The following is a 26,641-nucleotide window of genomic DNA, read 5'->3' on the forward strand; positions in this document are numbered from 1 at the left end:
GAATAATTAAATCATCAAATCCAACTTAAGATGGCTCACCTCAATGATGCAAGAATATGAATAAATAATATTATTATATTGACTAATGAGAAGTGTACATGTATTGAAATGGGGTGAATTAGTTGTTTGGGTCAGTACACTAATAAAATGGGAAAGGAAAAATCTTGGAAAAAATGGCATAAATGGATTTTGTAGGGTCCATTTTTGTGCTTCAAAATTTTGGTTCATTTAACGTAGACAACTATATCAAACTAGAGTCAGTCCATGTTACAATTCAATATTAACTTTGGAACTTGTAAGGAATTTTCTAACAAAATTTGAAATTAAACTTTTCTCAAAAGTCAAGACGATTCAGCAAGTTAAATTTTATTCGTTTTCTTCCGATTGTACAACATTATATTTGAGAGAATTTTTTTAAAGCATATTTTGCAACAAAAAAAAAAAAAAAACAACAATTTCAGCATATAATTACTCTCGTGATATTAGAAAACTTGGGAGTAAAACTGCACTCTTTTCAAGAATTGAAGTATATTCTGTCTTTTTTCTTGATGAGTAAAAGACATAATTAATAATTGAATTGTTTTTTTTTTTTTGAAGACTATGAATTATGAAGTGGATGGGCATGCAGTATAATATCTCATATAAACTGTAATAATATTCCTGATCAAAATTGTATTATATGTACTTTTTTTTTACTGATCATTACTTCATAATATGTTTATCTGAAAATAATAATAATAATAATAATAATAATAATAATTGTAGTGAACACATTTAGATGTTAATCTCATTATCACATGCAACTTTGTAAAGTTAAAAAGAAAAAGAAGTTGATGGGTTGAAGAATCCTTGATGGGTCCTATATATAGATGTTCATGATTCCAATAAAGAAAAAAGTAAATAATAATTAAATAGGACTGCAACTTGTTACTGCACTATTTGCATGTATATGTTGATAGAACACGTGGAAAATATTTTGCTTCTACAAAAAGAAGTTACCAACTAGCAAGCCATCTGTAAGCAGCCCAACCAAGTTCCATGAATTAATGCCAAACAAAAAAAGGGCACTTGAGATGAGTAGAGAGCACCAAGTTTGAAGACACAAGAAAAAGAATATTATTATAGGGCCACATGTATAGTAGTAATAATAGATAGCTTGCATCCTTAATTTTCTAATAATGTGTTTGGAAAAGGAAAGCAAATTGTGAACTGGTTTTTCTCTCAACCTAAGCTTGACATTATTTTTTTTCTTGGCTGCCCACTTCTAGCAATGGATTCTTTGTTTTACATGTATTCACATTCATAGTTTGTAATGTAGTCATCTCCCTACCCACTTTGCTCAAATTACTTATAGGTATTGAATGGTTTAATATTAAGAAGATGGATTAAAGTGTTTTAAGTCGGATCGTTTCTTGTATGTGGGTTTGAAGTCTCTTAAATTAATGTCAGAAGTTTATTTATGGAATTAGTCTTCGTAAGCGATACCTCAATCGCATTATTCGTGTACCTTGTGATTTAATTTGTATTATTAATTAGGTTATGTGGTACATGAGGATATTCATTATTAATTAAGTATATATTTTTGAAGTCTCTAATTTGAATATTACAAACATAGTAATAGATATGGACATAATTTTCTTAAATAAGGTTCTATAGTAACTTGACTTTAAACAAATAGAAACTGTACTCAAACTATAAACCAGTAAAGTACGAAGTAATTATTATACTCTGTACTTATATTGAGCAAAAAGTATTGGAGAAAAATCAATGAAAAATGCACAATTGTACCTGAAAAAATTTATATAAATAAAAATTTTGAAGCCACTCATTCAAAGAATATAATGATCATTGATAGAGTTATATAACATCTCAAGTGGTCTAATATAATATAATCTAAATAACAAGCTACTCCCCATCTTAGACTAATATATAAGCTTTTAGATGACTAACCTGAACCAAGTAAAAAAAAATAATAATAAAATAAAATCGGGTAACTCTTCCTAGGTTGCATTATTGTAACAGCAAACCAATTAATTTAGACATATAAAAATGTAGGCTAAATTTAGTTATTTGAGTAAATAAAAATTGGAACACGCACACCGGACCAATCCATCATGACAACTAATCGGAGTGTCATGTCAACCCCTTACAAAACGCTATCATCATAACATATGTTATTTGAGATGCAATATAACCTCATGATCATAATTTATGATTTAAAGGTTAGAAATTGAACCTAGAACCTGCTATAAAACACTACTAAGCTAGACTGAGAAGGCAGGCCGGGGGGTGGGGTTCAAAACCATGAAGAATAAGCAGTCCTCATGTAATGTTTTCCAAGTCAGTACATATCAAGAATTAGTGGGAAGAAGAAGCTAGCACTACAAATTTAATTGATGGATTGGAAAGGAGGGCGGGGATAGATAGATAGATAGATGGATAGGCAACAAAAACAAGAGAATTGATGAATGGTGTTGATGGACGATGGGAGAAGAATGATGATCACCATCATCATCATCATGCATAATATAAGTGAGTGTGATGGGACTAGCAACCTTTTGAATTTTATTCCATACATACATTGATACATATATACAGGGGCCATGGTAGTACTACTACTACTAGTGCACCATTTCTAACTACCACTAAACTCCTGTTCCCAAACAGAACAAAACCATTTCCCATCATTACTTTGCCCCTTTCCAAATCCTCTCTTTGATTTGACTCGCATATCACGAGTTGCCTCCCCGGCCCCCACTTTGCATCAGACTCGATCAGCCTTTGCCGTCTGATCATTTCCGCCCTGCCCTCTCTCGATTGCCAAATCTTTCGTAAAGATTGAATCTCCAATCTAAAGGGCCTCAGACTTTGGTTCGACAGAGCATTTGAGAATATGTAAATTAAATTATGGTAACTCAGCTGAACATAGTAAGGAACCCTTTCAATTGAGGTTTTCACAAAGAAATTAATTGTTCGAAAAATATGTTTCTTAGGATAATCTAATGCTTTCCTATCATAACTCGATGTCAATCAACTAGTTGAATTGACAATTGGCCATTTAAGTTTGTTAGCTGCTCCTTCGTGGTTCAACCATTTAACAACCAAGTTCGAAGCACACTTGATGCCAGGGTACCCCTTTCAAGAAATTAATCAAGAAAGCAGAAAGACAAATATTAAAGTAGACCTTTTCAAAAGAGAATAGATTATTTAATGAATTGATACTAATATACCATGACCATAGACTTTGAACTAGGTAAAAACTATTAATGCAGATAGATATATCCATCTACATCAGTAATAATAATTCTGTATCCATATTTATTAATAATTAATTAATTATTTGTGAATTGATTAACAGTTAATAAAATTAATGTTATAAATGAATAAAAAATAATAGAATAATCATTAGAGATTAATTTTCAAGGCAATTTAACACTAAAACTGCTAAATTAGACAAGAGGACAATGATTAACTACTCCTTCGCTGACTTGTGGTAATAAAAGGCCATAAGCCATAAAGCTCAGGCATGCTAGAGGGTTAAGAAAGTCAAGATTAGTACACGCGCGGACGTGGACTGCCGGAGGCATTGCCAAGCGGTCCCCAAAATATGTATTCAAGAAGACACGTGGCAGTGAGAAGCTACAGTATTATATTATAATTCCCAAGCAATATTTAGGTCAAATCAATACGAAAATGTAATACTTATACGCACAAATATAATATTTTGATTGAAAATATAATATTTTTACATTAAAACATAAAAAATATTACATTTTTACTTATTTATAATAACCATTTTAGTATTTATTAGTGTTATTACATTTGACATATAAGTATGACAATTTGCTTGTTGATCCAACTAGACCCGACTCGTCGCACAGATAATGATCCGTAAAATGGTCTTACACAAATGTAATCTTAATTTGCAAGGTAACACCCAATTACCTACCCTTGCTCATACACACTGTCAATAACGTGTCTTCATCACCTCTGGTCGATCAAGGTTTATTTATGACTCTTCAAGTTTCAAATGGGATACGAACCTCCAAACTGTTGCTAGAGTAAAACTTTTTAATGATTGATAGATTGAACTAAGCTACCTTCAAACATGAGTAGAATGAACTCATTCATCTTTGAACAAATGTCAATGAATCAATCATTGACTTTAGGTATAAACAAACCTTAAATTTATATATTAGCTTTCTCACTTTTAAAAATACTTACAATCTAATAAAGGGATTAATCAATGTATTCGTAAATTAAAAATTCTACATTACATATAAAAAAACTGAATTAGTTATTTACATTACACACCTAAAAGACTGAGATAGCCTCGCGAGGCACGACGGCTTTTCTTAATATCCAAACCACTAGAAAATCAGACCGGCCGACCACATACTCCAAAGAAGCCAACCGCGCACATGTTCCCGGTTCGCTTTCACTCATGATTCAACTTTCCGGGTCAAACTTAGCTAACTCCCCACTTCACTGCTTCAACCGCGCTTTCTCCTTTCGGCGCCCAATTACCTTAGTACCCTCACACTATGCCTCAATTAATCATAATTGGTAACACTTTCTGCCACCCTCAAATTCCTATAATTAATTATAGCATTATTACTTAGTTGAAAACATTGTACACAGTGCACAAGAATTGTACATTTAGCCAAAAAGATAACATAATCAATGAGAGAAGTTTCTAAGTATGGAAAGGAATCTTGTATGATGATGGGTCAAGACTACCAAATTAATGATTAGAAGTTCAAAGCTTATCACAACAATCATGTATTAATTTCTTTTAATTAGAAAAGAGTTGCTACTAAGAACAATAATGGTTTAAAAAAATAGAGAAATGATGCAATCTACTTCAGCAATTCAATTTAATTAACTTTTTGGAAGTTCATTTTTACATACTAGTTATTATTATTATTATCGAATAATGGAGGCATAAATTCGTAAACGATAGTACTACAACTTTGAGGGTTCAACTGGTCTTGCCATGAATATTTTGAAAACTCGACTCATATGCATCTATGAATGTGTTACTACTTCATTTTCAGGGTATATAAATGACTCCGCGCTCTACCACATGAAGGACACACTACACACACTCTACCAAGCCATACACCTTTCACGAAGCCTTACCACTCCGTATTCTCTCATAATTCTTCTAGTTTGAACACTACATATTGAACAGTAAATGTTGTTCCAAAGTGTGGCAATGACTGTGTGGGAATTATGTCCAAAATGCACACTGACATTTGACTGTCTGCTGAGCTATTCACCATGATTTACATATTCCTAAATGCTTTGCCGAGCCGGTATATAAGAACCTCTTAGGATTGAGAATTTAACCTTTCAGGAGAAGTAAATGTTGTTCCATACATATCAGATAAATATCTATACAAATCATCACTGTAAAATATTTTATTTTTAATAGTTAAACCTTTATCATATGCATTTTTTTTTAATAAACTCAACATTTTGTTATTAGACTGTATGACCGTTGACATAAATAATCGGATATGTAAGCTACGTGCCACCATTCACATCAATTTGGAAAACTTATTAATCATAAATTAGATGATGATATGACAATGAAAAATAAAAATAATTTTGTGAACAAGAAATGACAGAATTCCAAGGTCTATAGTGTAGGCTAGGGGCCGTAGGATAGTATGTTTGCTTTGTAGATTCATCAATACTGAAGAAGGACGACATCCACACGTGAACTTGCAACCAAAATTTAGTCGTCCATTTGACTAATTTGGCAAAGCGTAGGTTTGAATTTCAAAGGATGGGTAGTGTAACGTAACCTGGATTTTTACGAATTAATTTTTTTTTCCAACAAAATTAGTAATCAGGCAATTAGGTTGTTAATCTCTGTCTTTTTGACGCATTAACAGTTGAGTGTTGTTTAGGGTGTTCGACTTTGAGGAAACAACAAAACCTACTAATTAGACTATAAACTCTTTGAATCATTCTTGTGCCCCTCTTTCATTACACTACTTTAAATCATTCCGTTAGAAAGTTTTTTTTTTTTAATGGCTTGCAAAATTCGTGACCAGAAGGCCGCTCTCGTTGAGATTTAAACTTGTAATCTTGTAATTATCAAGTTAACAAGTTGATCAATTTGGTTAGAATTACTTTCAATATTTGTGTATATATAGCATTTGGTATTCAAATTATGTAGTATAAAACTAATTTAGATTTGATAAAGTCGTTCCGTATATTTTGATCCGTTATCATTGTTACAAGCCAAAATGGTGAAAGAAATAGGGACATCATTGTCATAATAGCACAATTATATTCTCCATGTCATATAATTAATGTGCCTTTTACTAGTCGATCAATTTAAAAATAAGTCAATAACTTTACTTTACTAGTCGCTATAAAAATAAGGCTCTGATCGACTCAGTTATAGAGATAAAATTTAGATTGTAAGTTGTAACACAAACAAATGAATTGGGTTGTGGCTTAAACCCTGGCCGGAGAAAAGGGGGAAACAGACAAAATCAAGGGATCTGCTCGGCCTGCATGTCTTTATTGCACGGCTCCTCCCCAACGATGGATGGATCATGCAATTCTAATCCAAGTCCACTCTTTCCCCTCTCTCTCTCTCTTACTTTTTTCACGATACTCTTCGTTTCTCTCTCTAAACATCATTCGGGCATATCCCATAAACAATAGCAGCCTCTGCATTTCTTTCAACTTTTGCAATTCATTAATAGGAGGAATTTCATTCATACAAGCCACCACTATTCACAGGGGGGCAGTGTTTGGGGGAGTGTGTTTGTGCCTGTGTGGTGATATAATCTATATCTATATATTTATAATATAATAATAAGATAAAAGTAGGTGAGTAGGCGTCGTGGCAGTCTATAATATAGGGGTATACACTCTTTTCTTTCTCTCACACAATTCAGAAAAAGAGCATTGCTTTTTTCTTCTGGAATTTAGAAAGAGAGAGAGACAGAGAGGTGTGGGTTGCGTGCGATTTGAAGCAATTCCGTTTGGACATCCTTCGACTGAACAGAATCTCCTCTGCTTCTATACTCTTTTTCTTCTTTTTCGCTTCCTTATATTTTACTCCCCCACATTTACTGCGGCTATCCCATGCACCCAATGCTCTAACACCCACTCTGCAACTCCCTACGGAGAGACAGCCCGGCAAGATTTTCAGTTTATTTATTTATATAGCTTTTATATCACACTCCAAGAACCATTACTACACCAGTACCTCTCACTTCCCACGTTTCTTTTGGGGTTTCTCTGGTGACCGCTCGTGAGGTTTTTGGGTGGTTTCTTGGTTTTGATAGCCTGGGTTTTAAAGATTGCTGCTTTTCTTGAGGTTTAAGGATGTGGGTTTCCTTTGCTTTCAGTTTTGGATAGAGTTTTAAGGTAAAAAATTTAATCTTTATTTTCTTCTTGTTGACTTTACTATGTATCACCTTTTCTTTTCTTTTTGCCTTGAAAGATAATACCTTGTTGGTTTCTTTTTTTGCAGTTGTTTGGTTGTGGTTGTGTTTATTGAGAGTGGGTATTGTATTGTTGAGACAAAAGAGATGGAGGAATATTCAAGAAAGGGTGAAAGGTATGAGGAGGAAAAGCTTGAGCTGAGGCTTGGTCCACCAGATGGAGGGTGGTCCATGAGAGGAAGGGAGGAGTCTTCACTTCTCAGTTTTGGGTATTTCTGTAACAATAATGGTGGGAAGAGAGGGTTTATGGAGTGTGTTAATGGAGGTCAAGCCCCCCACCCCCACAAGTTCTCTTCATTTCTTCAGCTGAGTTCTCAGCATCAAGGTATGGGTGTGACTGTGAGGCCAGAGGAATCATCACAGCCTGGTTGCAACAAAGGAGTAGAGGTGCAGAGTTGTTCAGAAAAGAAGGCATTCTCAGACTCACCACCTGCAAATACAACAGCCACAGCTGTGCTCAACACCTCTCAGAAAAGGTAGCCCCCCCCCCCCACCCACCCACCCACCCTTTTCTTTTATTCACTGTTGTTTTTCTTTTGGACAGAGGATATTCACTATTTCACGCTTTGCTACCAGATCATGTCCTGGTGGTCCATGCACTATAGCTTTCTACTTTTTTTTTTTTCATCACTGCCTGCCATGGACAATTGATTTCTTGGGCTAATTTCTTTATTTTATTTTTTCTGATTGTTTATGTCTGCTTTTGTGAAACTATGTGCTTTTCTATGATTGTGAAGGCCTGCTATGTTGCTCACTTGCTCCTTTACTTTTGTACATACTTACCACCTCATTAATTACTTCTTCCTTTACATTATTTTGGGAAAAAAATATATAACTTTCATCATTAATCCCTTTTCCCAACATTTTCCTTTCATGGTTATGCAATTTGTTACTTTTCATGCCTATTCTTGCCCACCAAAGTCCAAATTTCCTCGAGCCCCACTCTCCGACCCACCCAACATGATAGTGGATAGATAAATCACTGAGATTCCACATCACATTAGGTGGGACGACCATGTCTTGTGCTCACTACATTAGGGGTAACTCTCACACTGGCCCCAGGACTTGGTTTTGTGTCCTTACCCACACCCCATGCCTATTATGTGTATATATGTTGTTGTGCATATTGATTGTACAAGTTGAGAACTATCTCTATCATATGCCATACCTTTGAAAAATTGTGATTAAGCTTGAGTTAATATAATATAAGATTTACCATCTCAATATGCAATCTTATTTTCCCCATGTCTGATTTGTGAGTTTGGTTAGTCCAAGAATCATATGGATCTAAGTGCTGACTTGTGTTGTATGTTGATGTAACATTTGAAACAAAAGGACTGCTGCTGCTCCAGTTGTGGGGTGGCCTCCACTGCGTTCATTTAGGAAGAATCTTGCAAGTAGCAGCAGCTCTCAGAAACCAGTTTCTGAGGCCCAAAATGTGGTCCCAAACAAGGCTTCCAGTGAAAAACCCATGGAAAGTAGTAACCAGAAAGGCTTGTTTGTTAAGATCAACATGGATGGGGTTCCCATTGGAAGGAAAGTGGACCTTAAAGCCTATGACAGCTATGACAAGCTTTCCTCGGCTGTTGATGAACTGTTTAGAGGACTTCTTGCAGGTTCTTTACCATTGCCTGGATAACTAACTAGTTGACATTTAAGGTTGCTATGGTTAACGAATAACGACTATGTTCTAAAGTGGTTTTGCTTCTTTTTTGCGTGTAGCGCAAAATGAACCTTGTGCTGGTGGAAAATGGAACAAGGAAGAAGGCGAGAAAGCCATTACGGGGTTGCTGGATGGGAGCGGGGAATATACCCTTGTTTATGAGGATAATGAAGGGGACAGGATGCTTGTTGGGGATGTCCCTTGGCAGTAAGCTCCTAAGTCCTAAACACAATGGATCTGATGCTCTCTTAATTTGATCTCTTCTTTTTAATATTCCCCACATCTGATCCTAAATCTTTAAAGCCTGCCTAGATGATCTCTTATCTTTGATTTGGGCAGAATATTTATAGCCTCTGCAATTTTCAATTATAATTCTCCTCTCAGTCTGCATTAAATAAGCCAAGGGAAGCATGTTCTTGTTAACCACTACAGATCATAACACGATCACACGAATATGCCTCTCCAGATTCCATTGACTTTTACACATTGTTAAAGATTTTTGTTGTGTGCTTGGCAGCATGTTCGTGTCTGCTGTGAAGAGGCTGCGCGTGTTGAAAAGCTCTGAACTTTCCACGCTAAGATGTGAGCCCGACTTCTCTTTTTATTGTTTCGATGTTTTGGATTCAAATGTGGATAATTCCCTTGCTCTAACTTGTGCAGAACAATCGAGCTGCTCGAGCATCATTGGTCGAGCTCGAGAAGGCTCTTTTTTACCGAGCTCGAGCTCAGCTCGGCTCGTTTGTACCCCTACTCTAACTAGTGTTGTGTTTCAGGTGGGAAGCAGGTGAAGCTTTGAGGTTTAGGAAGATGAAGCAGCCATTTGTGTGCAGAAGTTGTTGTTTCTGCAACTGACAAATTAGAGAGAGCAAAAATTGATGGTGTTTGAGCAGAAAGAGAGATTGTATGTAGATTATGACTTTTGGATTTGGGATGATATGATAATTTCACTTGCCTTTATTATACTTTTGGATTATAGTCTCCCCAAAAGTTAGTTGTGTATGAAAAAACAGACAACCAGATGTTTTTACCAGTAAAATTTTCTTACCAAGTATTTGTAACTGTTACCTATCTATGTTTGTTTCTTGAATCATAAACCTGGGAATGAAATCTCAAACTCTTCTCAAGTTCTGGTCAATTATTTAGAGCATAAAATTTCAATTCCTCACCAGTACTGCTAAAAGAAATTACTGCACACATGGTTTTGGAGCCATAGAGTCATGTATAGAGATCGCAATGGGGTGGATTCGAATTAGGATACATACATCTATCAATCGACCCATGCCATAAAGAGCTTCTCCAATAGTAGTATTAGGTGGGTTTTCTAGTGAAGGGAGGTGAGGGGGGTAAGAAAGAGAGAGTTTGGATTCTTGTACTAGGTGAGTTTTTTGTGGGACCTATTGACTATTTAAAAAAAAAAAAAAAAGAACTAGTTTGGGCATCCTCAATAGTAATGATTTTGTTAGAGGGCACGTGCAGCTGGACACAATCGGTGCTGGTCATGCATGTTGCTGCGCTTGTCTTCTCCTTTTTCTTTCTCCTCCGAGCCTCACAAAAAACCATCACTTGCATAAAGAACTCAACTTTTCTCTTTTCTCTCTCCTCCTTCTCTCTCTCCTTCACATAAGCCATATTTGGATAAACCACTGATGTGAATAGCCTTAGTGCTTAGTGCGTGTTTCTTGCATTAGTCTCAAAGACAAAGACAGAGAAACCACTAATATGGATAGCCTTAGTGCATGTTTCTTGCATTAGTCTCAAAGACGGAGAAACCACTAATATGGATAGCCTTAGTGCGTGTTTCTTACACTAGTCGCACCTAGCTGGCGCGTCAAAGTGGCCGTCATTTGCTTTTTTATTTTTATTTTTTATTTTTTTATTTTTAATTTTATTTTAAATTCCTCTTTCCTCTTTCCTTGTTATAGCTACAAAATCCAGAACAAAAAACAAACCGTTGGGCTCACTCTAATAGGTGAATGTTTTGAACATCCAACCTCAATCATGTGTCAACATGCACTAATATCAATATCAATTATATAAATAATATTAGCTATCCAAGTTGGTCAGACCGTCAGATAATTGGCTTAGAAACTACAATGTTGTAAATTCGACTTTCCTTGAAAGATATCTATTGACCCAAACGAACCCCACTCACTACTCGTGAAAATTTTTCTTTCAAAATCGATCAATGCAGGGTAGATGGGAGCATGTACCCAGAGACAAATGTAAATTGTTATCCTAAAAGGCAATGAAAATTCATAAAGATTGCCACATGTTGAATATCAAGATCTGACTTTTATGAGTGCATCAGCAGCAAGAGACAAACTGTGCTGAAAAATATGAAGCAAAAACGCAGTACCCAACAACAGTTGAGATATCAGAGATCAACAACTCAATTCTCAATTTTATTACCCCTAATGGACTGTTTAGCACATATAGTCAGGGGGCAGAACTGGCAATCCATTATGACAAATGGTTTCCTCAGAATAATTATCCAGAATGAATGTTGTACGGCAAAATATGCCATGCCGCAATCTCCTAAACTACTCAACATAAACAGCAACTTTTGTAGAGAATTGGTCGGGGGAGCAAAAAGGCGAGATAAGAATCAGACGAAAAGTGAAAGCAGGGTCTAGCAAACGAGGTTTTTTTCGAGTTTTCAAAGCACTTAGGACTTATCTTCGAGGTACAGCGAGTGCGAGGCTGCAAGGAGAGCAGCTCCAATGCCCGAACCATCAACTGAGTGCTCGAACACAACGTGGGCTGCCATTTCCTCGCCAACCAGTTCGTTCAGAGTAGTCTCTAAGCAATTCCGGTATTCTGTGTAGTGCTCGTACAATCCACCATCCATAGCTATCACCGTCTTCGCTGACCCACCACTTCTTGGCGTGTCTCTTCCCATCTTCTTCAGGATGCCCAAGATCCCGGCAGCCGCAAGTCGTGCCCCGCGTGTCGCAATAATGTTGCACAGTTCAACCACTACTCTCCTTACTTTCAACGAGGTATTGGGTATCTGAGGAACAAAAAAATGACACTTATGATATGAAATTTGAATGAAATGCTACAAATAAGATTGTTTTATTGACAGATACTACATGTAACAGGGTCAATAGTACTCAAAAAAAAAAAGATTGTTTTATTGACAATTTTTCATTTCCCATATAATAACAACTAGTATAACCTCGAAAGCCAAAAAGAGGCATGACATGAAATAGAGGACATCCAATAATTAAAACTTGTTCACCGATAGAAGGATTTTGGATCCAAAATGGGGCCTCATGAAAGCAACAGATAATGCATAAACCCGTAATAACCAAAAAGATGTACATTTACAGGGTATACCTCTAGAATATCCTTCAATTTGTCACCGACCACCTTTAAATCAGGGGTTGCATCGTGATGCATAGCTGACATATGAGGCGTCCTGCATTTATATGTAAGTATTCAATGCTATTTGGCAGAATATAGATAGAGAAGCAACTTAATGCAATAAAATAAAGAAAATAAGAAGAATTAAAAACCTAGGTAAAGGGGAAGATGGGAGCAAAAGTTCAATAATAAGATTCATTATCCTTTTGCTTATCGGTTAATTATCCAGCAAAAGCTAAATCAGCTCATTTGAACACCTCAGATTTTGGCAATTGGCTATCATCAAGACCCCTTCAACTAAAACTACAAACAGAACAGTCTTCTGAGTTACATGTACTATACAACAATGCTAAAGATGAAACATTTAGCTTAAAAACCTTTAATTGATGAAGTAATCGATTTGGCTTAGATTGTACAATTATGAGTAAAATTACTGTTTTGCAAATGGACTGGAAAAAAGATTGAGCAGCTATCGATGGAAACCCGCATCAGTTCTTGAGGGAGGTCATGGAGTAGTTAATAAGGGTTGGATCAAACCTCCACCGTTGAGCTAACTTTTGTGGTGGAATTAGGATAAATGCCCTTTGGGTTGGTAACAACAATTAGAATAAAACATAGGGGAGACGAAAATCAATAAATATTATTCTCCCCCTCCCATAACCTTTGTCTTCATGACTTCTGACATGGTTTTCAAGGATACAAATATTTTTGAGTTGTTAGTGATATACCTAAAATAAGTGGTTAAATGGGGGCCGGTAGTATCGTGTTATTTTTAAATGATATTCCGTCTAAGGGTAAAATAGAAAAAATATGTAATAAAGTAAAAAACTTTTTCCATACCCCGTAGAAGACAAAGTTAAGGGGCATCCCAAAATAGGAAATAAAACAGAATTAGCAGGACAATCAACAACGAAAGTAGTTAAAAAGCAGTGCTCGCTTAATCCAACTAAAGCGTAATGTCTTGTGATTCACATATACCCAATATCTTGGAACCAAAGACCAAAAAAAAAAAAAAAAACAGAAAAAGAAAACTGGACTGATAGATTTCAAGGAACGCTAGGGGCAGGTAAACAGATTGGCAAAAACAGTAGATACAGCGGGAGCAGCCTATTGGCCTTCTTGGTTTGAGCTGACCAGTTATGGGCAACCTAGGCTAATTTATCTCCCTGTGGGCTTTTGACGGCTAGGGTCATAAGACAGGATTTACCAAGTGCACAACCCAGACATTGAAGATCTAAGGAACTGCAGAAGGAGGCTCTCGAAAAATACTTGTTAAAGATACTCAGAATCTTAAGAAATACCTTAATATAAATGGACACTGGAGTTTTGGTGGGACCTCATCGCCAAAAATAGCAGCTTCTTCAGCCATTTTGAGCAAAACTCTACGTAAAATTTCCCCCAAATACATGCCGGAGGTGATCTTCTCAAATATCTGTAACAAAATTGAAATACCATTCACATTCTTTCAACCACAAAGCTTCTGTCAAAAGGGTAGGGATCAAAAAACAATCACCTGTTCACCGGGATTCAAACTTTCAGCATCCAAGGCATTATCATACTTTGTCAAGGGAAGATGCGATGCCCTAAAATTACCCCACTCCATGTTGATAACCTGCGGTGAAGTGTAAAAGGCTTTACTAATTATTTCCTTGGTTTATAAATTATAATAGAAGACGGATAATTTTCTTTAAGCTTAGCAAATTGCATATACATGTAATGAAGAAACAAAAAGATCTATAGTCATCGTAAAATTTCTAACCATCTCTCCAGATTTAGGGAGAGGACCATGCCACTTTGGAATTGCCTGAGCCCGTTCAACATATGCTGCATTAGTTCCGGTACCCAAGATCACCGCAACAGCTACATCTTTGTTCGAGTATCTACCACCAGCCAATGTTCCGATTGTATCATTGACCTTCAATCACGCATTGATGCATATAGAACTCAACTCAAATTTAAATAAGTTCTGAAACAAAACTTAATCTCTTTGTGTCTTCACTGCCATAGAAAATGAACAATTTCATTCTTGACTACTGACCAAGCAGACTTACCAGAGCTGACACTCGCATATCAACACCTTTTCTCTCCAAGGCCTTTGACAGTTCCGCAACTACATCTTTGCCAACCTATAAATTGAGAGAATCAGTTCTGCATTTCTTTAGACATGAAATGCAAAATTCATTATAGGAGAAGATAATGCCACTTTGGTCCCTCGACTATAGTGGCATTTCTACATTTGGTCTTCAACTATCAATTCCACCACTTCTAGTCCCTCGACTTTTACAAGTTTACCATATTTTATCCAAAATGTTTGAAATGCCCCCACTTTCACCGAACTTCACCCTTCTTCATATGAAGTCATTATGGACATTTTGAATTGAATTTGGTTGATTTGAAAATATAGGACCAAAGTGGCATTAACTCTTATAGGAGCAACAGATAACTACTGTTCTAGTTTGTCATCAAAACCACTAGATACATATGCTATCTACTTCTTGTGCTTTATTGGTGACAGGAACGCTATCCTCCTAACAATTTTTGAACATTAATAAGATGAAAGTATGAATTCAAAAAATTAAAAATTGTATTTACTTCTCTACCAATTTTAGTCCCATAAACTAAAATTCAATTGGCAAACAAATAAGTATACTGCATGAAACACATATACCATAAAACTAGCAATAACTCAGCATAAATTTAAAGGATCAGATTGGTAAGTAAATAACTAAGCACAAGATAAGGGTTTAACAAAAATCAAACATTTCTTCTAAGGAGAATTATTGTAAAGAATGGAGGTAAAGAAACACAAACAGACAAAAAGGGGTTATCACTTACCATATCATCAATCGAGAAGCCTTTGGTCCACCTGATAAGGTTCCCAGAATTAATAGAAGTCTGCATTACGGGGAACGAAAAGGTGAAACCCAGTTCCCTCTGCCTACCAGGAGGTTGATTAAATTTTTGTTCTTCTTCTGCAACAAAGTTTGCAAGTTTTTCCGCAATATAGTCAAAAAGGGCCTGAAACCATACCAACATCAATAGGTAGCTCAAAGGTCATGTAGCTGTAACCATAAGCAATCTAGAGAAAATAAGCACTAACATCTGCCGTGCCAACCATCAAATTAGGAGGAATAGATGCCTCAGTGAACTCTTGATGTACAATACCACCAGCTTTCCCTCCCAACTGCACCCGCAACACACGAAAATTCGTCCCACCAAGATCCAGGGCATAAAAAACTCCATCTTCATCACTTAGGAGTATAAAAAGAGAGCTTTTAGGGATACTTTTCTTAACCACATGTTGTTAGTATGCAGACTACTCTAAATATTTAGCACGCTTGATTTCAAAATTCAAACTCTTCTACATGAAAAGGAAGTATGTGTTGTATTAATTCCATGAGACCTAATACTGAAATTATAAATGTCAGAAACTTAAACCAACAATCTCACTCCTGGAAACAAGGAAACCCCACTAAAAGCCATAGACCATAGCAGCAAAAGTGAAGCCTTTTATGGAGTAATACATTTCTCTAAAATTTACAACAAAATATGTAGTATATATAAAATGTCTTCCCAATTCCATCTAAAGTATTCTAAGATTATCCCATCTAATTCCCAAATCAATTCCTGGGCTCCTAGCTGCACTTGATAATAATGAATCCACTAGCCCCCCAGAAGACTTTGGAAGTAAAACTCCTAATTTGTCCTTACTGTCATCATTGAAGTAAAGATTGTTTTTTTCTTCTTCTTCTTTTTAAGTAAATCAACAAGAAACCAGAAGATTTGCAAAATCTAGAGGCCCAAGAATACACCAACTCAAGGAGTTCCCTTAAAATGAAACTACAAGTAAATATGAGACAGAGAGAGAGAGTAGAAAGCTGACCCAGTGGGGAGATTATCGACATAGCTGATGAGCATCTTGAGCTTGCTGCCGCCCTCGGAGGCGAGTCCGGCGTGCATCTCCACCACCATGGCATCGGCCAACTGCTTGAGCTTGGCATCTGGGGTCCCGCATTTCTCCTCGAATTCGCGGAGAATGGACACGCACCGGGCCCACTTGCTCGATTTCCTCATGCGGTGGCGGACCACCAGCGCCGCCACGGCGCACACCGCCGCCGCCCCAACCACCGCAGCCCCGACAGCAGCCTTCCTCATTTTCTCCCCCAAATTTCAGGGAAAAAACAAAACTGGAAAATTGGAAAAAAGAAAATAAAAATGGGATTTTGGAGAGTGGGGTTGAAGCAGAAAAGCGATCCGATCAGAGGATGACGGAAAACGAAAAATGGGCAGAAATTGAAGGAAGGTCGGAGGGGAGCTATTAAGCTTTCTTGAAGAGTGACTTTTTTTTTTTAATTATTGTTTTTGTTAACTAAAGGGGAAGGTGGTGTGGGTACGATGACGAAACACTGAATTTTAAACCATTATATGTGTTGGATACTTTTACAGTATCTTTGTTTTTTTTTTAAATGTCCTTTTTCCCAAAATTTAAAAAGTTAGAGACACCGCACTTTAATAAATAGAGAAATTATCATTTTTAGTACATTAACTATAATACATGTATTAATTTTGGTTCTTGACTATTAAAAATTTTAAATTAGGTCCATGACTATTCAATTTGTATTACTTTTGTTCCTTGACTATTAACATTTTCAAATTAGGTGCATGACTATTTATTTTGTATCATATTTAGTCCTGTCGTTAAATTTTCCGGCCAAATTTTTGGCGAAGTCATCGGGACCGACTAATTTATTTAATTTTTATTTTAAAAATTATTTTAATACTACGTAACTTTTAAATAAAAAAAAACTTAAAAATAAAAAAAATAAAATAAAAAACGCGGGTCACCCCCGATGACTTCGCCGGAAATTTGGCCGGAAAAATTTAACGGCAGGATCAAATGTGATACAAAATGAATAGTCATGCACCTAATTTGAAAATGTTAATAGTCAAGGACCAAAAGTGATACAAATTGAATATTCATGGACCTAATTTGATCCAATTTTTAATAGTCAAGGACCAAAATTGATACATGTATTATAGTTGAGGGACTAAAAATGATATTTTCTCTAATAAATATTACTAACTAATTTCTATAAATTATCAAAATATTACTCTTTTTGTTTTTAGAATAAATAATAAAAAATAAAGACATTATAAAAGGAAAAAAAAAATTAACAAGAAGAAATATGATATTTCTTGTCAAATTGTATTTTTTTATTTTCTCGTACAAATTGATATGATTGATTTTTATTTTTAAAATGAGCATAAAAGTAAAATATATTTTTTTAAAATGATTTGTTAGTTTTAAAATATTTAAATATAATACATGAAATAATAGGTATTCTTAGGAATTTTCTTATATTATTTACCATAATTATCATAATAATTAATTAGATTTTTATAATATGTGGGTCAAATATGACAATATTGAGTATGAGTGCTACAGGGTCTACATAAAGTCATAAATATCTCACGTGCTAATTTGTCAGCATCCATTGGGATTTGGGATCCAAAAATATTTTCTGATAAAGCGTTTGGTTCCGTATCCCGGGAATCGTGACCTTAAATTGTGGGCAAATAAATTCCCAATTTTCTGATAAAGAATATATTTTCGAATTTCTCATTCCGCATGTGCATAAAATATTTTAATTTTATTACTTCTTAGGAACTACTTATAAATTATAATGTATATGTTATCTTACATTCTTACCCCCCAAAAAAAAAAACAAAAATTAACAAATTAGATATTTATACGCCTAATCACGTGGGCAAGAAAAAAACTGTTTCATATTGATTTGGGACAAGATTAAATTTAATATATAAAGAAGATATTTTAAATTTGGAAAGGGAATAATCAAATTGGGTAGGACATTAGGTGAGACTTGAGAGGCAGGTAGGGTGGCCTTCAAGTTTATCCAGGAAGTTGGGTGTGTACCTTTGATGATTAGAATGAAACCTAACCAATTTGGTAAAGTTACAAATTGGGGAATAAGGATAAATTAAACCCAATCCCAAATGCCAAATGCCAAACGTGAGTGTTTCGTAATCCAATTCTGAAAGAATGACTCCCTGGAATCAAAAAAACTCCAGCAAGAAAATGTGTGTTTTAAGGCACTATGCCTGACCACATAGTACAAATGAAGCTAATATAGGACCCCATCTTGGGAAATAAGAGGACTATAATAAGAAACTGAGATGTTTGCAGTATGCCCAGAGCATTGATATTGACAGAAAGATAAATGTCACCATTACAAAATAAAATTCATTCATTTAGCTAAAGAAATGTTGTTTGGGTACAGAAAAATGGTAACAAAGTTACAAAGTAGTGTATCTATACTATGAACACCATGATGCCACAAACCCCCATCCTCCATAGCACCTCCTCGGTTTCTCCTTTCTTCTCTGTTAGAAACAGCTCTGATGTTTTGCTTTCATCTCCTCCCTGGAAATGACATAAAAAATAATAATAATGAGCGAGTAAAATATTACTTACTCGAAAATCTTGCTTTCTCTGTGCTTTGAATTTTTGTTCTTTCAGATCATGAGTCTATGATGTACCACTGATGCTGCCAACAACAATATTTTAGTTGAAGCGGGCGGCTAGTTTCTGTCTGCTTTGATATTTCGACCTTTCAGAACCTGGATTTTCATGAATCTGTCTCATGCCCACTGATGTGACTCAACCTGGCTCTATGAGGGAACCAACACAACACAACCAGCAAACTATGGGATGATGATGAAAATGAGTATGACGTGAAACAGAAAAGCGAAATTTATAACTCAAATTCAATGCACCTAGTCATGTCAATTAGAGTAGATTCTCTGTCAAGTTGATCCCCTGAAGTTACCAGTCCATCCTAGCACTCAGCTTCAACAAAGAGAATCGCAATGGGTTATACAGCTAGAAACTACTCTCTTAAAATCTACTCCGTATGAAACTACCATATCAAAAACTATTTTATGCATACAGTTGAAGCTCATGCATAGAAGAATGAGAAAAACAAACATGGACAAGTGGATACATTCTTGCATAGTCACTACTCACAAAGCCCTACACAACTCACAGCAACTATTATTAGAAGCTCACACTGCATACATTTCCTCAGTGGACATCAATTTTTTTTTTTCTATCTTTTCTCTTATTGTTTGTAACTAAGTCTATGCCCATGTAAGAATTTTTCAGACATGCCTGTATGAAGTTGATCTTCTTTCTTAAGAACTTTTTTCCTATTTTATTTGAACTGATGTTTTTCTAATAAATTTCTTCAGAACGAGGATATGAAGTGTGAGTGTAAGACCATCAAAGAGTGATTTGTACTACCTATATCGGTCTGATGATGTTCTTCTGTTCATCTTTCTTGGTTCTTGATTGTGTTGCACATTTGCCAAAAAACCAAGATTATTACCTTGGGTAAGCACTGAACGGATATCAAGCTTCCATAAAAGAGGACTTCATAAATTTCTTTCATGATGTGCCTCCTAACTCTCCTATACAACTAAGACATGAAATGAGACTATACTTGTCCGTTGAGCATGCTGCCATTCATATATTGGATATTGATCGTCCAAAATTGAGAATCCATTGAGCCAGACATTCTAGCACTGGGGGGTTTCAGACTTTGTCATGATTTTAGTTGATGACTTAAGAAGGCTTGAACATCTGTAGCATAGAGAAAACAGCTAGTGAAGTCCTCTAAAATCTGCAACAACCTTCTCCATCCAGACACTGATATCAATTACTGAAGACCAAGATGATATGGGCAATAGACTTCATGAAAAATAGAAACTTCACCAAAAAGTGAATTCACATTGAAACCTCAAAAACTTCCACAATCCATTTTCAGCCACTAGTGCATGAGTTTTGCACACATCAGCAAACACCAAGTTCAAATGAGCCTCTTGTAAATATCCCAGAAGTCTGGTTCATAGTTAGGTACAGCAGCGAAGGCAACTCTCAATTTTTATGGCACCGGTCTTTAAGATAACATAAAGTACACATTTGCTAGAGGGTGCCAATATTCCTGCACAGGCCTCTCTCATGACATCAATTTATTCCATGCCAGCATACTTGAAATTGCTCTAGAAGCTAATATAGCTCCAGCTTGACAAAATCCATTGCCTCCACCAGTTTTTCCATTTGTCGGAGAAACTATGTTACACTCTTTCATTAAGCTGCCACTCCTTTGACTGCCAAGGATTTCAGGAGCAACTGAATCTGCCCTTTGAATGCTAACCAATTGTCTTTTATTTCTGCACTTGTGCTCCTCTTCAGACCCTTCACGCTCCCTTCTCTTTTTCGAGCACTCTACACCTAATGCAGACCTACAAACTTCATCTCCTCTGCAAGAAGATTTCTCATTCTGCAGCTGGCTCAGCTTTTGTTGTCGGGTTTGTTTATAACCCTCTGAAAACACATATGGAGGTATCTGCTTTCTACGAACATGATATATATACACTTCCATTCCTGGTCTCCAATAACTATACATACTCACTTGATGCCGGAACTCATCAACTGTCCCACGCATATCAAATTGCTCAGTTTCTTGAGTGACCTCCCCTTGTTTCCTCTGCAATCCTATAAAGAAGGAACCATGGGCACACTGTTTGAACGAATCTCTGTATTCCTGAGGATGAGGATGGCACTGCAATTTCCCATTTGTGTCCCGCTCTACCTGTAAATATGGATACAAACCACTAATAGTATATACAAGAGATACATGTATTTTTTATTCCAAGCATACATAAAGGCAATTTGAGGCCAAAGCCACTGCAACAACTTAAAGGAATAGGCATTACCATCAAAGTCAACTGCCTTAACCTGGACTCAATCCGGCCTTTCCAAACAAGGAAGTCATCCATGTTGGCTGCAATTACATCAATTTGCAGAAAACTTTTGTAGTTTTCAAAGAACAAGTAATCTTCAAACAAATCACCCCAATGCGCTTTATTCAGCTCAATTTCCTGCACATAGAGAATGTAAGAAAGTAGAATACAGAATATATAGCTAGCATTAACTTATTATTTCATTAGCAGTGATACTTCAAAGCAAAACAGTCAAAAGCTATGTCGTTCTAACCTCACAGATTCTTTTGCCAATCTGGATCTGCTCGGTCAGAATCCGAAGTGTACTTGCTGAGACATTGTAGCTAGAATTCATGCATGGGTACACTGGTGTTATAATTGCCATCTGATGTATTCTGTCCCAATGATTTTTACGAGGATCCCATACTGAAAATCCAAGCTCAAAATCCTCTATTTCACAAAGCATCAAGGGATTTGACCATCTCCACAAAGTATAAACCCGGTAGAACCGAGAAACGAGCATACTAGGAGATGCATTGGGATACAATTGACACACTCGAGCAACAAGAAGAGCCCAATTTATACCTCCAAGAAATCCAATCATCTGAATGACCATAAGCACCCAACACCGACCAAGAAAAGTAAAATTGTATTAAGAAAATGAGAGACAGAAAATGGCAAAAGGAAAGATGACAATACTCAAAATAAAAGCAGGGGAAAAGAAAATATGAAAAAGACTCACATTTGAATAAATGCCACGTTTTTTAGCCCAAAACTTCACACATCGTAGAGTTGTCCTGAAATTCTGGAGTTCAGAAGTTTGAGATTAGTTCTATGGACATTTTTAAAAAAATTACTCATTGTTTTATTTCCAATTTCAGGTTCAACATTCATATTTATAGAAAATTACCTCAACATTTGGGACAAGCTTGAGAATTTGATCAGCAACCCTGCATCCATTAAGGCTCCGTGCCGTTGGCTCATCAACATTGTACAACACAGACACATTGGATATGTCCAAATTCTGTCCACAATTAAGAACCACAGCATTAATACATATTGAAAGAAATTCTATAATGTGCTATCCTCAATAAACCAATCTGAAAACTACAGTAAATAGATTAGGGCATGTTCAATAAATATAAAATTTTGGAAAAATAAAAAGTAAAAGAGAGAATGGGTAGTTTTTTCTTTCTCCAAAGTGGAAAAGCTCCCTTGTTTTCCAATTTAAAAGTTGGAAAACACAGGCGAACTGGCCTGTGTTATGTAATATAATCCAGGTGTTTGCCTAAACTTACAATAGAAATTTAAACAAACAATACTGCTTAAACTATCCACCAACAAAAATAAAAACTTACATCAGGTACAACCAGTAGAGAAATACTAGCATACAGGAGATCAATTGATACACCATCAAATTTCAATTTCATAACTGGGACATGCGCATCTGGTACGCTGCGCAATTCAGTGACTTCTTTCATTCCCGCAAAAATTTTGTGCAGTATAAAGAAGAAATCTTCCTGAAAAAGAGGGCAGAGAGTCAAATAGAAACCTTAATACTGATGCCCGGCTTCAGAATACACACTGAAACTTACCTCCCGGTTCACATATGAAGGACCAACACAAAGTGCATCTATATCTGCTCCAGGCCCATGCACCTGTAGAACAATGATCCTATGGTAAGTTAAGCAAAATAAATAAGTGTACGTGCACGTACTCAAAAAAAGAATGCCATGGAGTGTGAAACACTGAAGGAAGCTCCTTACTCCAAGTCGATAAGAACCAAACGTGTAAAGCACAGCATTTGCATCCTCAACCACCTGATCACTGTATCCTCTCAATCGTGTGAGTCCCTTTACCCAGTCCTTCAAAATCTTGACAAAGGGACATGGGAATGTCAGATAATATCTATAGATAGATATGAAGGACAGATATGCTAAATGTCAAATAGATGGAAAAGAGAGGCAATGACTACTTTCCAGTACATAAATTATATAGTGCAGCTCACAGTTTTCCTTTAATAATTTGTTGACTTGCAATATACTTATGGACACTAAATAATAGATTAGATGACACAAACACCACTTCTCATTCTATCCAATATATTATAAATACTTTTTTTGTGTGTGAATCTTTTTTTTTTTTTTTAATGTTTTGTTGATAAGTTGTATGCATGTAAAATCTTTCAGGAACTAAAGATAGAAGATTAATACCAAGTTATTTAATATTTTAATCAAACGCTTTTTATTATCAAAATTGTTTACATTGACTAAGGGTTAGCCAATAGAACTGCTTCTTCAACTTTAAACACCCATTTCTTTCCATTTATGGATAAGTAAATACAATGATGAGTCTATGCATTAAAAAACTCCTTTGTCCCATAGTTTATGACAATGACGTTTGGTATAGTTTATGATTGCAAATTATAATAATCAATAATCTACTCCAAGTTACTTGTGAATTAAAAACAAAAACTGCGTAAAAAGGGATTATTTAACCGATCATCCCAATAATAATTAAATTCAAACGCCCCATTAATTAAAACGATTATACTAGTAGGAATTGGCATACCTGTTTCAGGCGGGAAAGAACATGTTCTCTTTTCGCAGTCTCTTCGGCACTCTCGTACAGGCCAGAATCTTCCAAAAACTGAGAAAACGGCACCGTTGAATCAAGAACGCATTAGAAAAGAGGGGAGAAATATACAGCGTAACCAAAAATCGATTACCAAATAGCATCACAATTGAGGGGGGAACAGAAAAGCCGTACCTTTTCCAACTCCTTAGTTCTCCGAATATCGGCGTCGGTCGGTCCCGAGAGAGACAACGGCTTTATCACACCGTACTGTTTCGGTATCGGCGGCAGTGGCGGCGAATCACTCGAACTATCCGAAGTAACCATCTTTCCTTGATCCTCTCGAGTGATCTCCAAAATGAAGAGCAGAAAACCAATGCTCAATCCCACGAAGGAGGCCAACCAAAACCTAAGTAATATTCCGAGAATCGAAACCCTAGTATATTTCACAAATCTTCGTATCAGGAACGAACGAACATATTAAAGAAAGAATTTAGGAAATCGAATTTTGAATTCTATTGGGAATAGGAATGTGAGATTTTTTTTTTTCTAAAAGATATAATAAAAGGTCCTCCGCGTTTTCTTTCGTTTTTTAATTTTTTTTTAATTTTTTTTTATATATAATAAGTTTCCCCTTTTCACATAGGCAATTACGTGTAATGTCTATTTTTCTCTTCTTTTTTTTTTTAAAAAAAAAAACTTTTAGATTCACGTTCTCTTTATTCATAATAATTTATTGTAGTTTCTCTTTTGCTTTTTTCTTGTGATTTCATCTCCTTTTTTTTTTACGTTCATTGGGCTAATGTTGAGTAATAATTTTAATTTTTTTTTAGAAATGTTGAGTAATAATTATTAGGTTAAGTTTTTGTTTCACATATATTTCCACTTTTATATTTGATTTATTAAAAATAATTTTAAAAAATAGCTTCCTATAAGTCTAGCATTCTATATTGCAGCATGCCACGCATGTTGACAGCCTAAAAATAGATTAGGGGAAGCCAATCAAGCTAAATGGCCCAAATTCAAGCCCAACAAAGATAACTAGCCTACCTAATATTATTTTTAGACCATGCAGAAGGCAAAGGGCCCGTAGACTGGTGTTTTGAGAAAAATATTGGTTGTTACGTCATGGATGTTAAGTAAGTTCAGACTCATGTTCATAATTTTAGTACTCTATTTGTATAAATTTAGAGTATTATGTTCACAGTTTTTGAATCCTATGTTCATAATTTTTCAATTCTATATTTACAATTACAGAATTTTATGTTTACAATTATAGAACTCTATATTCACAATTTCATAACTCTATATGCAATAGTATAACAAAATTGTGAATACTGAGTAATATAATTTTGTATATTGAGATTTAAAATTGTGAATATAGAATTCTAAAATTGTGAACAGCTTTTAAATTATGAATATGGACATAGGTTCACCTTGCATGGTGGACTCGAGTCCATAGCATAATTTGCCCAAGAATATATGATGATTAAAGAGGAAGATGGTCTTGATTTATAGTGACTAAGACCTTTCTCAATAGTGAAGATTTTGGTGTGGTTTTTTATGAGTTTTTGTATGTGTGATTAGGAAAGAAAAAATGAAAGTGAATAAAAAAAAATAAAACATAACAAAAAAGTTGAAAGAAGTAGACAAGATTAAACTCAAAACTTCACGCATGCCCGTTTAAATTTCAAAATAGGTCGAACATGTTCAAGTCAATTGTAGGCTCATTTAAATAATATTGCATCGATATATTTTAAATTACTTATTTAAATACTCATCATTAAATTTGTGAGTGTAAAACTAGTGCTATGACAAAAGTACATGAATCCAATGTCAAAAACTGCCAGAAATTAAAATAAAGATATGTGGGATGAGACGTAATTAAAAATAATAAAGGAATTAAATTGTAATTAGAAGAAAATCATTTGAATTGGAATATGTTCATAGGCTTACAATCATCATCACTTTGCCCAAGCTGTAAATCACTACTTCTCAAATCTCAAATGGAAAGTTTGAAAACCCACTTTTGAGCAAAAGAGATTAAAGAAGTGGATCATATCAATGAGAGTAATTATTGTGAATGAGATGCATGTATTGATTTTGAACCAAACAAGGCAGCAACTACTTCAAAAATTTGAAAAACTAAACCATAATCTTTGCTACTTCTGGTGAAATGTCACAGCCACAGGGAAGGTTTTCTTCCCATTTGTTCAACTACCCACCGAGGCACATACTATAATATAAAATCTTTGAGTAATATAATATATATTTAGTATGGAGTAATATATATACACACAAAAGACATGTTAATATATACACCTCCCCCTAAGAATTTTGCGAAACCTTTGGATTAATTTTGAATCCATTATATTCAAACTACTTTGAGTGGCCAAAAGTCTGGATATGGTTATATGGTTCTGTTAGAGCGTAAAGTTCCTTTCGTTATCAAACACTGCACAGTACTGCCAAAATCATGTAACAAAACTATTAGTGCACGACAGGTACGTTTCGTCGTTAGAATAATGTTACGTACATATATATGTCGCAAATTAAAAAGAAGGGAAAAAGTTTTTTTTTTTTTTTTGAATGGTGGGAAAGCTTATTTACTTTAACTATTTGGTAGGCACCACATGCACGATCGAGAAATAAAGTGTTAATATCAAAGTTTTAATTTGGACTTCTGGCCAAATTATTTCAAATAAAGATACTAGTTATTGAGGCCTCATTTAATTAACTTTGTAAGATTTGAGATGAATAG

General features: G+C 35.4%; 3 protein-coding genes across 10 annotated transcripts; 1 reads left to right on the forward strand and 2 right to left on the reverse strand.

Annotated features, from left to right (window-relative positions):
* Nucleotides 1-6,663: 6,663 nt before the first annotated feature.
* Nucleotides 6,664-10,196, forward strand: LOC116022505 (auxin-responsive protein IAA16-like). Its single transcript, XM_031263237.1, has 6 exons — nucleotides 6,664-7,398; nucleotides 7,505-7,951; nucleotides 8,811-9,091; nucleotides 9,198-9,345; nucleotides 9,656-9,720; nucleotides 9,912-10,196. Exons 2-6 carry the CDS (start codon nucleotides 7,563-7,565, stop codon nucleotides 9,932-9,934), a joined length of 906 nt encoding a protein of 301 aa, XP_031119097.1. The 5' UTR covers nucleotides 6,664-7,398; nucleotides 7,505-7,562; the 3' UTR covers nucleotides 9,935-10,196.
* Nucleotides 10,197-11,510: 1,314 nt separating this feature from the next.
* On the reverse strand, nucleotides 11,511-16,899 carry LOC116022971 (hexokinase-1). Its single transcript, XM_031263891.1, has 9 exons — nucleotides 16,388-16,899; nucleotides 15,605-15,755; nucleotides 15,340-15,522; nucleotides 14,556-14,630; nucleotides 14,264-14,419; nucleotides 14,018-14,116; nucleotides 13,806-13,936; nucleotides 12,478-12,559; nucleotides 11,511-12,148 (listed from the first exon to the last, which is right to left on the reverse strand). The coding sequence occupies exons 1-9, from the start codon at nucleotides 16,657-16,659 to the stop codon at nucleotides 11,804-11,806; spliced, it is 1,494 nt and encodes a 497-aa protein (XP_031119751.1). The 5' UTR covers nucleotides 16,660-16,899; the 3' UTR covers nucleotides 11,511-11,803.
* Nucleotides 16,900-18,702: 1,803 nt separating this feature from the next.
* Nucleotides 18,703-24,404, reverse strand: LOC116022970 (nuclear poly(A) polymerase 4-like). Of its 8 annotated transcripts, none has more exons than XR_004099334.1 (12): nucleotides 24,076-24,404; nucleotides 23,878-23,955; nucleotides 23,073-23,180; nucleotides 22,902-22,964; nucleotides 22,665-22,826; nucleotides 22,217-22,330; nucleotides 22,049-22,111; nucleotides 21,581-21,910; nucleotides 21,301-21,465; nucleotides 19,826-21,176; nucleotides 19,300-19,372; nucleotides 18,703-19,194 (listed from the first exon to the last, which is right to left on the reverse strand). XR_004099334.1 is itself a non-coding variant. In XM_031263890.1 (10 exons), exons 1-10 carry the CDS (start codon nucleotides 24,205-24,207, stop codon nucleotides 20,541-20,543), a joined length of 1,851 nt encoding a protein of 616 aa, XP_031119750.1. In that variant the 5' UTR covers nucleotides 24,208-24,404; the 3' UTR covers nucleotides 18,703-20,540. The 8 variants fall into 8 exon arrangements, 1 of the variants encoding a protein (XP_031119750.1); XR_004099333.1 differs by having other exon boundaries at nucleotides 18,703-19,227; XR_004099335.1 differs by lacking the exon at nucleotides 19,300-19,372 and having other exon boundaries at nucleotides 18,703-18,946.
* Nucleotides 24,405-26,641: the final 2,237 nt, after the last annotated feature.

Source organism: Ipomoea triloba, chromosome 6, assembly GCF_003576645.1.
Source record: "Ipomoea triloba cultivar NCNSP0323 chromosome 6, ASM357664v1".
In the NCBI taxonomy this organism is placed as follows: Eukaryota; Viridiplantae; Streptophyta; class Magnoliopsida; order Solanales; family Convolvulaceae; genus Ipomoea; species Ipomoea triloba.

Bases quoted from the DNA above. Each gene is read 5' to 3' on its own strand.
- LOC116022971 (XM_031263891.1), bottom strand. From the start codon at position 16,659: ATGAGGAAGGCTGCTGTCGGGGCTGCGGTGGTTGGGGCGGCGGCGGTG. The intron at 13,937-14,017 runs GTGATTGTTTTT...ATTTTGTTACAG, and splicing joins GTTTGAATCCCGGTGAACAG to ATATTTGAGAAGATCACCTC. The intron at 12,560-13,805 runs GTATTTCTTAAG...ATATAAATGCAG, and splicing joins CAGTGTCCATTTATATTAAG to GACGCCTCATATGTCAGCTA.
- LOC116022970 (XM_031263890.1), bottom strand. From the start codon at position 24,207: ATGGTTACTTCGGATAGTTCGAGTGATTCGCCGCCACTGCCGCCGATA. The intron at 23,181-23,877 runs GTATGCCAATTC...CCCTTTGTCAAG, and splicing joins TTCTTTCCCGCCTGAAACAG to ATTTTGAAGGACTGGGTAAA. The intron at 21,466-21,580 runs GTTAGAACGACA...CTCTATGTGCAG, and splicing joins TTGGCAAAAGAATCTGTGAG to GAAATTGAGCTGAATAAAGC.
- LOC116022505 (XM_031263237.1), top strand. From the start codon at position 7,563: ATGGAGGAATATTCAAGAAAGGGTGAAAGGTATGAGGAGGAAAAGCTT. The intron at 7,952-8,810 runs GTAGCCCCCCCC...TTGAAACAAAAG, and splicing joins CTCAACACCTCTCAGAAAAG to GACTGCTGCTGCTCCAGTTG. The intron at 9,346-9,655 runs GTAAGCTCCTAA...TGTGCTTGGCAG, and splicing joins GTTGGGGATGTCCCTTGGCA to CATGTTCGTGTCTGCTGTGA.